Source organism: Ornithorhynchus anatinus, chromosome X1, assembly GCF_004115215.2.
Source record: "Ornithorhynchus anatinus isolate Pmale09 chromosome X1, mOrnAna1.pri.v4, whole genome shotgun sequence".
Lineage (NCBI taxonomy): Eukaryota > Metazoa > Chordata > Mammalia > Monotremata > Ornithorhynchidae > Ornithorhynchus > Ornithorhynchus anatinus.
Window position 1 is genome coordinate 53518056 of NC_041749.1, and position 12984 is coordinate 53531039.

Below are 12984 nucleotides of genomic sequence, written 5' to 3' on the forward strand. Positions count from 1 at the left end.
CTCCCAAGCGCTTAGTACAGTGCTCTACACAGTAAGTGCTCAATAAATAAGACTGAACGAACACCTTACATATGCACAGCTTTGAGCTGCATCAAAATTAAGGGAGGGGTGGAGGAATACTGACGGCTGACTCTTAACATTCAGTCCCAGATCTAGATGCAAATACATCTTTTCTTTCAATCACTTGTAATAATAATAATAATAATTACTATTATTATTATTACAGTATTTAAGCGCTTACTATGTGCCAAGCACTGTTCTAAGTGCTGGGGCAGATATAGGGTAATCAGGTTGTCCCATGTGGGGCTCACACTTTTAATCCCCATTTTACAAATGAAGTAACTGAGGTATGGAGAAGTTAAGTGACTTGCCCAAGGTCACACAGCAGACATGTGGCGGAGCCAAAATCAGAACCCATTTCCTCTGACTCCCAATCTCGTGCTCTTTCCACTAAGCCACGCTGCTTCTCTTGTATTTATTGAGTGCTTGTTATTTGCAGAGCTCTGTATTAAGTGTTGGGGAGAGTACAATACTACGATAAAGCAGACACATTTCTTGCCCACAGCAAGCTTACAATCTAGAGGATCCTCACGTTAAAGAACACAGAGCCCCAAGTTGGAACTATGAGCCTCTATAGGTTAAGCCCTCTTGGGTGAAAAGGACTGGTATATTTCAAATGACATATTGGGAAAGGTGTTTTTCCATTACCAATCCTATTCTTCATTTAATAGAATAATATCAAGAGTTAAGCAAAAAGCACCAACATAGGAAGCAGCATGGCATAGTGGATAGAAGCACGGGCCTGGGAGTCAGAAGGACCTCGATTCTAAGCTCAGTTCTGCCACTTGTCCGCTGTGTGACCTTAGATAAGTCACTTCCCTTTTCTGTGCCTCATCTCTAAAATGGGGATTAAGACTCGGTGCCCCAAGTGTGAATGAACTGTGTTCAACCTGATAATAAATACATTTTAAAAAAATTTTTAAAAGACAAATTTGAGTTCCTGCTCCACCACAAGCCTACTGTATGACTTCTGGCAAGTCACTTAACTTCTCTGAACCTCAATTCCCTTATCTGTAAATTGGGGCTAAGGTAGATTGTGAGCCCCATGTGGGGCAGGGACCAAATCTGATGTTACAACCTTATATCTACCTTGGGTAAGTTCCTTAACCTCTCTGGGCCTCACTTATCTTATTGGTAACAGGCAGACAAAATAGAGAACATGCAGAGGCAGCAAGGTCTAGGGGGGAGAATGTGAGAGAGCAGGGTTCGAATCCCGGCTCTGACACCTAGGTGACCATGGACAAAGTCATTTAATCTCTCTGTCACTCACTTTCCTGGAGATAAGATACTTGGTCTCACTACCTTTCAGATCAGAAAAACGTTACGCAACAGGGGCTGTGTCCAATCTGAATGTCTTGTCACTACCCCCGTGGTTAGCACAGTGGCTTGGTACAAAGTAAGCGCTTAATATGTACTGCCAGTCATTGGCCTAAAAGTTCTGTTCCTCTAGACTGTCAGCTCGAGTGGGCGTGGAACGTGTCTGCCAACTCTGTTTATAAGAAGCAGTGTGGTTTAGTGGCAGGAACACGGGCCTGGGAGTCAGAGGTTGTGGGTTCTAATAGAGAAGCAGCGTGGCTCAGTGGAAAGAGCACGGGCTTTGGAGTCAGGGATCATGAGTTCGAATCCCTGCTCTGCCACTTGTCGGCTGTGTGACTGTGGGCAAGTCACTTAACTTCCCTGTGCCTCAATTCCCTCATCTGTAAAATGGGGGTTAAGACTGTGAGCCCCACGTGGGACAACCTGATTCCCCTATGTCTACCCCAGCGCTTAGAACAGTGCTCGGCACATAGTAAGCGCTTAACAAATACTAACATTATTATTAATCTCAGCTCCACCACTTATCAGCTGTGTGGCTTTGGGTGAGTCTAACTTCCCTGTGCCTCAGTTACCTCATCTATAAAATGGGGATTAAATCTGTGAGCCCCACGTGGGACAACCTGATTTTACCTTGTATCTACCCCAGTGCTTAGAGGAGTGCTTGGCGTATAGTAAGCGCTTAACACATACCATTATACTGTACTCTCCCAAGCGCTTAGTACAGTGCTCTGCACATAGGAAGCACTTAATAAATATGATTGATGATACTTAGACTGGGAACCCCAAGAGGAACAGAACTGTGTCCGGCCTGATTATCTTGTACCTATTTCAGCGCTTAGTACGCTGCTTGGCATCATCATCGTTATCATGCCCCGGTTGGTGACATAGAGAGACCCCCAGTTCTCCATGTAGCACCAAGTCTGGATTAAATCCAGGACTGAGGCACCACGAGGTTGCCCAGAGAGCTATGCCATACGAGGGAAACAGGTACCTATGCCACCTCAGTGGGTGGCAAACAGGAGACATCCAGCCTTCTCCCCTGCCTATTTTCCACGATGATGGTCTCTGGAAAATACGTGGGGCCACAAAGCCAGAGGAGGCACTATGTGGTCACTCAAATACTCATCACTGATCACACCTACGAGCAACCAGAGTAAAAACAGTCAGCGGTTAACACTGTTACTTCTCCCCGAGTGGCATGAGTAGGAGAAAGCAGTGGAGAGGATATGCCTCCAAGGTTTTATAATAATAATAGTAATAATAACTGTGCTATTTGTTAGGCCCTTACTGTGTGCCAGGCACTGTACTAAGCACTGGGATGGATACAAGCAAATCCACAGTCCAACCCACAGTCCACAGAGAGGTAACTGGGGAACAGAGAAGTGAAGCGACTTGACCAAGGTCACACAGCAGACAACTGGGATTAGAATCCACGACCTTCTGCCTCCCAAGCCTGTGCTCTATCCATTATTCCATGCTGCTTCTCATTTCATTTCATTTATATTTCCTGGCACTTTTTAAGGGACAGTGATGCCCCTGCAATTTAACCGATTTTCCAGTAGAGAAGTGATTACTAATACTAGAAGTTTAATAAAATCCAGAGGGATCCATCTCAGGTAATGTTTGGTTTACCAAACATTTGAGAAACAGCGTGGCCTAGTGAAAAGAGCATGGGCCTGGGAGTCCAACGAACCTAATCTCAGTTCTGCCACTTGTCTGTGTGTGCCCTTGGGCAAGTCTCTTCACTTCTATGAGCCTTCAGTTACATCACCTGTAAAATGGGGATTAAGACTGTGAGTTCCATGTGGGACAGGGACTGTGGCCAACCCCATTTGCTTGTATCTACCCCAGGGCTTACAACAGTGCTTGGCGCATAGTAAGCACTTAAAAAAATACCACATTTATCACTGTTATTATCACTACCACTATAATGAAAAACTGCTCACCTCCTCTACCTAGCAGTAGATTTTAATCTGCAATAGTTCAGCTTTATTTCTGTGTCAGGCAAAGTGTTTACACACACACACACCCTACACAAGAAAAAATTATAATAGTGGTATCTGTTAAGTGCTCTGTGCCATGCACTGTACTAAGCACTGGGGTAGATACAAGATAATCTGGTCCCACATGGGCCTAGGCTCACCGTCTTAGTAGGAGAAAGAACAGGTATTGAATCCCCATTTTGCAGATGAGGAAGCTGAGGCACAGAGAAGTTAAGTGACTTGCCCATGGTCACACAGTAGATAAGCGGCACCATTAGAACCCAGGTCCCCCGACTCCCAGGCCCGTGCTCTTTCCACAAGGCTACGCTGCTTCTCTAGGGAAATGTTGGGCCAACTGGAGATAAGATACTTACTACCCAGAATATTCTAACATTTTTGATACCTCTAGTCTGCAAGCCCCTTGTGGACAGGGGACGTGTCTACCAACTCTATTGTACTGTACTCTCCCAGGCGGTTAATACAGTGCTCTGAGCACAGTAAGCACTCAATAAATGCAATTCATTGATACCCTCCTCCCAAAACAAGAGGAATAATTTCTTATGGGAAAGCCTCCACCCAGGAGGAGTTTACAAAGATAGGTATTTGCCCAGGTTCTCCCCCAGAAAGAACTAAGTGCATCTGGATGGTAATAATAATAATGTTGGTATTTGTTAAGCGCTTACTGTGTGCCCAGCACTGTTCTAAGCGCTGGGGTAGATACAGGGTCATCAGGTTGCCCTACATGAGGCTCACAGTCTTCATCCCCATTTTACAGATGAGGTAACTGAGGCACTGAGAAGTTATGTGACTTGCCCAAAGTCACACAGCTGACAGGTGGCGGAGCCGGGATTAGAACCCATGACCTCTGACTCCTAATCCCGTGCTCTTTCCACTGAGCCATGCCACTTCCCGCTGGTATATTAATGATCTAACCTGCAGCCTTCTCATGAAATTTTTCTCAGGAGTCTTACTAGGGCCATCTTGGGCAGAAAGATGGGCAAGCACTGAGGAGTTCTGATAGGCAAACAATTTCAGTGCTGCTGGATGGCAGGATCTCAAGAGATTGCATTCCCACCAATCTCTGAATTTAAACCTGGCCATGATCCAACTATTCAGTAATGCGCTACTTCCCTCTGATGCTTACTACTTTTGCCCAAGATCCTCCAAATGAAGTAGGTTTTGCTTTTCATTGCAAGTTAACAAAAGCCTGAATTAATTATAAATTGCTCCCGCTGTGAAGGAGGGCAGAGGCGGGGGGGGTGTGTGTGTGAGGGGGAGAATGACGGGGAGAGGCACAGGCATGAATAGGATACATCTCCTGTTTCCCCATTCTGACTTAAAGGAACAAACAAGCAAAGAGAAGGCGAGCACACAGACACAAACCCTCAATCCCCCATAGCGGGTGACACAATCTCACTGACACGAAAAAGGGCAGAAGAAACAAGCAGATAAAGGCATGCCAACACATATACCCTTTCTCCCCTTTAAATTATGGAAGCTCTGAAACCTTGATAATTTAACCTTCCAAATTTCCATTGATTCAAAAGACAGAGCATTACATCACAGTGTTAAGTGGGTTTTTACTAAACTTGGAAGTGGCTTTTTTAGGGGTCGGAAGGAAAAAGAGGAACTGTTTCAAATCCTAGCTCTTCTACACGTCATGCTCAGCTTCACCGTGTGAGATGCTGAAAAATATTTCCTAACGCAGAGCTAGGTTGAAGAGGCCAAGGCTTTTCCTCTTAATATTCAGCGGTGCTGAATATCAACCATCTCTGGACTAGTGTGTGTTTCTACAGAATATTCGCACAGAATACTCTTCAAGGAGGACTGATAGAAACCTTACAGGATTACAGATTATCGTCCTCACATCTTCAAGTGGCATAAGACAGGAAAAGCTAGACTGTTTGGAGAACAAAGATTTAGCTTTGGTGGAACTAAGGACTAGAGGGAAGTTGCTCAGTGCCCTGGCGGGGGGGCCAGTAGGTAGCAGCATTTTTGGTGGTAGTGAGTTAATTACTCCATTAGCTCAGTTGGCTAACCTGTGTATAGCAGGATAGTTTTCTCCTTTTCAGTCACACAGTAGTTCTGAGTACTCTGATACATGCTCTGAAGAGATGTTCAGATGCCTCATGCTGTTCAGCCAAGTGATCAGCAAAAGAGACATCAAAGACGACAAGCCTAACTGAACTGAAATTCTACTACGTTTACCTTGGCTTTTTTTAGCAAGCGATATTCCCGCCTCAATTCTCACGGACTCTTTACGGAGTGGTGAGAGAAGTCAACTGGAAAGAGAAAAAGCACACCTATGGGAGGAGCTAAGAAACTAGCAAATAAGCCGAGCACTCTGCCATAGGATAATGTGACAGATTAACACAAATTCCTCATTTTAGGAAGGTGAACCAGCCAGCAGCATTAAGCAAAGACTGAAATGGGGAAAGACTGCCAGTGGGGAGGCTGACAGAGAAGTCTGACAGTCACACATGAGAGCATGAACTAGGGTGGTTGGTGGCTGTGAGTCGGAGAGGAGGGAGTGGTGGATCCAAGGAAGAATTGGGAGGGATTGTCAGCTGTGTGACTTTGGGCCAGTCACTTAGCTTCTCTGGGCCTCAGTTACCTCATCTGTAAAATGGGGATTAAGACCGGGAGCCCCACGTGGGACAACCTGATTACCTTCTATCTACCCCAGCACTTAGAACAGTGCTTGGCATGTAGTAAGTGCTTAAAAATACCATCATCATCATCATTATTATTATTTAGCAGTTGATCAAATATGAGAGCTAAACGACAGCGAGGAGTCAATAAGGACCTCCTAGACAGGGAGGACGGTGATATTACTGACCGAGAAGGAAAGAAGTTAGGAGCCAGAGTGGATTTATAGTTAGGAATTGGCACACCTAGCTTTTCACCTCTAGTGGCTTTGCTACACTGAAGTTTTCAATTTGGTCTTGTCCTTTTGCCCTAAAACTCGGTTTCCGACAGGAGGCTCCATCCAAACTAACCTCGATCTGGTTCTGCTGGGAAAAGTGTTTGCTCAAGGAAGATGAAATGTCAGGGACCAAAGAACACTTGCAGAGCTCTATGGAAAAACAAATGCACAAACAAAAGAATACATAGCACTCACAAACTCTTTGACAAGCACTTTCAGTCTTACAATTTCTTGAACACAGACTCCATGTTTTTAATAAAAATTCACAAGTCACCACTTAATATCCTGACATAGCTCTTTTCTTTCATGTTAATTATGCTATTCTATCTACAGAATAATTTAGAAAAGCAATAGGCTCTGAACAATTGGCTATTAATCCAGTTAATGACTGATCTGTAGGACTACTAATTGTCAGAGGTAAGAGTGACAAATCCATTTTTTAATTGAGAAAGCCTTCAGGAAACCAGTCATTGTCACCAAATAACTTTCACCATATCAATCTTCATGAAACATCTACTCAAAACAGTTTCAAATAGCCTTATCTCAAAGAAAAAACTACAAACACCACGATCGTTGCAAAAGTGAAGTTCTTCTACGTAGACTTACTATTCAATTAAAAGAAGAATACAGCAGAATATCCAAATAACCTTTAAATATAAAAAGCATATTGGCGACCTAACATATATTGCAAGCATGAATAGAAGTTTCCTAAAAAAAAAAAAAGGTACAAGTTAATATTCATTCAAAAGTATTTATTGAGCGCTTACTATATGCAGAGCACTGTACTAAGCACTTGGAATGTACAAATCGGCAACAGATACAGTCCCTGCCCATTGACGGGCTTACAGTCTAATTGGGGGAGACAGACAAAAACAATAGCAATAAATAGAATCAAGGGGATGTACAGCTCATTAAAACAATAGCAATAAATAGAATCAAGGTGATGTACATCTCATTAACAAAATAAATAGGGTAATAAAAAATATATACAATATGCATCATCATACAGTAGAATCTGGGTTAAATAAACCTAAAATGAAAGCCTAGCCATAATACACCTCACTATTTGATCCCATAAACTCCCATACAGTGCGACATACATTGAGTAGGCAGAATGCTATATCCAGTGTATCACGAAAGACGGCAACTAGAGAAGGTCCTCACCACTGGCTTTAAAGCACTCAATCACCTTGCCCCCTCCTACCTCACACCTTGCTATTCTCCTACTACAACCCAGCCGGCACACTTTGCTCCTCTAATGCCAACCTTCTCACTGTATCTCAAGCTTGTCTATCTCGCCGCAGACCTCTCGCCCACTTCCTACCTCTGGCCTGGTATGCCCTCCCAGACAGACAATGACTCTTCCCCACTTCAAAGCCTTATTTAAGGCCCATCTCCTCCAAGAGGCCTTCCCTGACTAAGCCCTCCTTTCCTCTTCTCCCACTCCCTTCTGCATCACCCTGACTTGCTCCCTTTATTCATCCCCTTTCCCTGCCCCACAGCACTTATATACATATCTGTCATTTATTTATGTATATTAATGTCTGTGTCCCCCCTCTAGACTGTAAGCTCATTGTGGGCAGGGAATGTGTCTATTATTATATTGTACTCTTCCAAGCACTTAGTACAGTACTCTGCACCCAATAAGTGCTCAATAAATACGATTGATTGACTGACGAGAGAACCCAATTGATGAGCGAGAGAAAGAGAAGGGGGAAGGGGACATGTGGAGAAAAGAGGATAATTAAAGAAGACAGAAAAAAGGAAGAGAGAAAGGGAAGACAAGGAGTAAGGAGAGTGGAAAAAAGAACAGGCAAGCAGTGATCAATCCTTCCCTGTTTCTCCCTAATCTCCAACCCTAGCCCGAACATTTTTCTAAAATATCATTATCTATAAACTCCTTATGAGAAGGGATTGCATCTACCAACTACCAAGTGCTGTACAGTACTCTCCAAAGCACTTAGTACAGCGCTCTGGACACAGCAAGCACTCAATAAATACCACCGATTGATGAATCATGCACACATCTCCCCACTCCTCTAAAATCTCTATTGGCTACTTATCTCTGTGCTTCAAGCAAAAACTGCAGGCATGTGCCTTTAAGACTCTCAGTCGGCTCTTTCCCTTATTTATCCACTTCTTCCACTGCACCTCATCTCATACTCTTCTCCAAAGTTCACCACCTGACTGTGCCTCATTCTCATTATCCCCCACATCCAATCTCCTCCTCACACCCTGCCTCATGCTTGGAAATCCCTTCCCCTTCAAACCCACCAGACCATAGTTCTCCCTATCTTTACAGCCCTTCTGAAATCTTATCTCCTCCAGGAGGCCTTCCCCAGTTATTTTTTCTTCTCCAAATCATAACCTTGTAATTGTCGCTAATGCACACTCATAGCATTAAACACCTACCCAAATATTCATTTTTCCTCTTATTTGTAAGTATTTTGGGTCTTCCTCTCCTGTTGGACTGTAAATTCCTGAGGGCAGGGATTATGTTTTCTATTGAACTCTCCCAATTACAATCATATTTATTGTGCAAATACTTACTGAGTGTTTATTGAGTGCCTTCTCTGAGTAGACCACTGTAACAGACATTTGGGAAGGTACAACAAAATTAAGAGACATGTACCTTGCCCTCAAGAAATGAACAATCGAGTGGAGGAGATGGATGCTAAAGTAAAATACAGATAAAAGAGAGAAGGAAAAGAGGATTTGTCCATGAGTTGGTGCTTAATGACCGGTGGAGAAGGAAAATTAAATCAGGAAAAGCTTCCTGGAGGAGGTAGGATTTCAGAAGGGCTATGAAGATAGCCTGTCCATGGGTAATCTAGTTTACTGGCTCTATAAATCAGCTATGATGGCCAAGAGCAAAAAGCTTATGAATAATAATAATAGCAGTTGCTAAGTGCTTACCATGTGCCAAACACTGTACTAAGCATCAAGGCAGATAGAAGATAACCAGATTGGACAAAGTCCACATCACACATGGGGATCCCAATCTAAGTAGGAGGAGTAGGACTGAATCCCCACATGGGGATCCCAATCTAAGCAGAAGGAGTAGGACTGAATCCCCATTTTACAATGAGGAAACTGAGGCAAAGTGAAGTGACTTATCCCAGTTCACCCAACAGACAAGTGGTAGACCTGGCATTAGAACCCATGTCCTCTGACTCCCAGGCCCATATTCTTTCCACTAGGCCACGCTGCTTCCGACTAACCTACCCTAAGTTGATGGCTGGCACAGAGATAAGGTGCCTTCTTGGAAAAAAAATGGTGCTTAAAGAGCTTTCTGGGCTAAAATATGGACATCAGAACAGAGGGGACACAGTAGGTGATCTATTCCCCACCTATAAGCCTTGCCATGAGTCAGCAAGTCAGGTTTGTTCCCTTCAATTAGATAAGCTAAAATGAAAAAAAAAGACTGGAAATGCAGATCATCCATCTGTTTCTACCTTGTGGGTAGGGGCTGTCTCTTTTTATTGCTGAATTATACTTTCCAAGCTCTTAGTACAGTGTTCTGCACACAGAAAGTGCTCAATAAATATGATTGAATGAATGATTTTACAATGTGGCCTAATGGAAACAGCACTGGCCTGGGAATCTGGAAACCTGGATTTTAATACCAAGTAGTTCTACCACTTGGCTGTGTGACCTTGGGCCAGGCACGTAACCTTCTTGGGGGGCCAGTTCCTCATTGGCAAAATGAGGACTGAATATCTGTTCTCTTTGCTCCTCCTTGTCCCATACAGGGCTCTCAGTCTGTATCTGATCTGATTGTATTTTACATACCTTAGCCCTCAGTACAGTGCTTGGCACATACTAAGCACTTAATGAACACCATAGTTATTATTAGCTCACTGCAAATACAGGGAATCAAAAATGGAGGTCTTCTGCACTCTGGGAGTCTACAGGATAAAGTTCTTCCTCTGGGTGAAAAAAACAAAAAACAAAAAAAACAAACCCTCCAGCCCTGGCTGCACTTTTGATTGAAATTCCCTCTGAAAAAAGGAAATAATTATCTACTAATCAATCAGTGATATTTACTGAGTGCTTCCTAAGTGCTTGGGAGAGTACAATATAACAGTTGGTAGGCACATTCCCTGCCAACAACAAGCTTATAGCCTAGAGGGGGAGACAGACATTAAAACCAACTGCGGATATGTACGTAAGTGGTGTAGGGCTGTGGGTGGTGTGAATAAAGGGTACAAATCCAAGTGCAAGAAGGGAAAGCGAGTAGGGGAAATGAGGGTTTAGCTGACGGCCTCTTGGAGGAGATGGGATTTTAATAAGGCTTTAAAGGTGGGGAGAGTGGTGGTGTGTCAGATATAAAGGGGAAAGGAGTTCCGTGGTTGCCTATCAACCTCCGCACAAAACAAAAACTTCTCACTCTAGGCTTCAAGGCTCTCCATCACCTTGCCCCTTCCTACCTCTCCTCCCTTCTCTCTTTCTACTGCCCACCCCGCACGCTCCGCTCCTCTGCCGCCCACCTCCTCACCGTCCCTCGGTCTCGCCTATCCCGCCGACGACCCCTGGGCCACGTCCTCCCGTGGTCCTGGAATGCCCTCCCTCCTCACCTCTGCCAAACTAATTCTCTTCCCCTCTTCAATACCCTACTTAAAGCTCACCTCCTCCAAGAGGCCTTCCCAGACTGAGCTCCCCTTTTCCTTCTGCTCCCTCTACCCCCCTCTTCACCTCTCTGCAGCTAAACCCTCTTCTCCCCCCTTTCCCTCTGTTCCTCCCCCTCAGCACTGTACTCATCCGCTCAACTGTATATATCTTCATTACCCTATTTATTTTGTTAATGAGATGTACATCACCCTGATTCTATTTATTTGCTATTGTTTTAATGAGATGTTCTTCCCCTTGACTCTATTTATTGCCATTGTTCTTGTCTGTCTCCCCCAATTAGACTGTAAGCCCGTCAAAGGGCAGGGACTGTCTCATCTGTTAAAGGGCAGGGACTGTCTCATCTGTTACCGATTTGTACATTCCAAGTGCTTAGTACAGTGCCCTGGACATAGTAAGCGCTCAATAAATACTATTGAATGAATTAGGGATTGGTCGCCAGGTAGACGAGATCAAGGAACAGTGGCAATAGAGGAACGAAGTTTGCGGGCTGGGTTGGAATTGGAGAGCAGCGAGGTAAGTGGCAGGGGGCAAGGTGATTGAGTGCTTTAAAGCCAATGGTAAGGAGTTAGTTTGATGCTGAGGTGAATGGGCAACCACTGGAGCTTCTTGAGTTGTGGGGAAACGTGGACTGAACTTTTTCTTTTTTAACCACAATGACCCGGGTAGCAGAGTGAAGTTGGGACCAGTCACACCCGGGCCAGGCTGACGAGCTTAACGCTTCCCATAGCTCCCAGCACTACCAACCATGGAGGGGCTGGTTGAGCAGTAAGGTCAAATAATTGGTACCGGAATGAGAAAATTGTTATGGGTCCTGTCCCATGATCCTTTTTCACCCTAAATATGGCCAGCGGAAGGGAAGGGGATCAGGAAGTAGCAAGGCCTAGCTGGGGAGGGGATCTCCATGAACTCTTCGTAGTAGGTTGGAACTGTCACGCCGAGGTGGCCTGTCGCCTCTACCGAGAGTTGGGGACGTCCACTCTGTCAGAGATTGTGTGGCGCCAAGGGACCGATTGGACCATCTTGTTGGAGCTAGGAGGAGTGAGTATTCTAGGACCTTCACCCAGGAAGTTGAAAAGATAGCCCATCTGAGGTTACTTGCTTGAGAGGCAGCCCGCTTGGGGTTACTTGTTTGAGAGGTAGCCCATTTGGGATTGCTTGAAAGGAAACCCATTTGGGGTGGTTTAACCCCTTTGGGGTTGCAATCACACTTCCCCCCTTCAAAGTCCTACTGAAGGCTCACCTCCTTCAGGAGACCTCTCCAGACTAAGCCCCCCTTTACCTCTGCTGCTCCCCTCCTCCCCATCACCCTGACTCGCTCCCTTTGCTCTACGCGTCCTCACAGCACTTGTGCACACATGTACAAATTTATAATTTTATTTATTTATACTAATGATGTGTATATATCTATAATTCAATGTATTTATATTGATGCTATTGATGTCTGTTTATTTGTTTTGATGCCCGTCTCCCCCTTCTGCCAGTTGTGGGCAGGGATCATCTCTACTTGCTGAATTGTACTTTCCATGAGCTCAGTACAGTGCTCTGCACATAGTAAGCACTCAAATACAATTGAATGAATGAATGAGGTAGCCCATTTGGTGTTACTTGAAAGGAAGCCCGTTTGGGGTGGTTTGTGAGGTGTCTCCTTCCCAGTTTTACCAGCTGCTAAAAGTGAGGGACCACGCTGACCAGTGCACTTACTGCTAATTAGCCTAGGAATAACTCTGCTCCTGAGGGTTACCTATCGTGGGTTCTTTGTGCTATCATCTTGATAAGCCTGCTTCCATCACCCATAACCCTCAAGTCTGTGAATCCATTTCCAACCTTCCGATCCACAGGCTCGCGAGGTACCTGGCGGTTGACAGAAGTATGGGCTGGAGTGGGGGGAGACAGGAGGCAGGGAGGTCAGCAAGGAGGCTAACGCAGTAGTCAAGTAGTAGTAGTTATTAAGTGCCTATATCCAGGGTACTGAAGACAGTGCCTATGGGAGGATAAATTAAGAGAAGCAGCATGACTTAGTGGAAAGAGCTCGGGCTTGGGAGTAAGAGGTCATGGGTTCGAATCCCG

General features: G+C 44.7%; 1 protein-coding gene across 5 annotated transcripts in view; it reads right to left on the minus strand.

Moving 5' to 3' along the window:
- The window catches only part of SHQ1 (SHQ1, H/ACA ribonucleoprotein assembly factor), a 152665-nt gene that overhangs the window by 85839 nt on the left and 53842 nt on the right, over positions 1-12984 (minus strand). The window contains exon 12 of one of the 5 annotated variants that reach the window (XM_029051874.2): positions 6557-6993. The exons of the other annotated variants lie outside the window; for them this stretch is intronic. Within the exon in view, the coding sequence (XP_028907707.1) occupies positions 6935-6993 (59 nt within the window). The 3' untranslated portion in view covers positions 6557-6934. Of the gene's footprint in view, positions 1-6556; positions 6994-12984 lie in introns of those variants that run through there. 5 annotated transcript variants of the gene reach the window in all.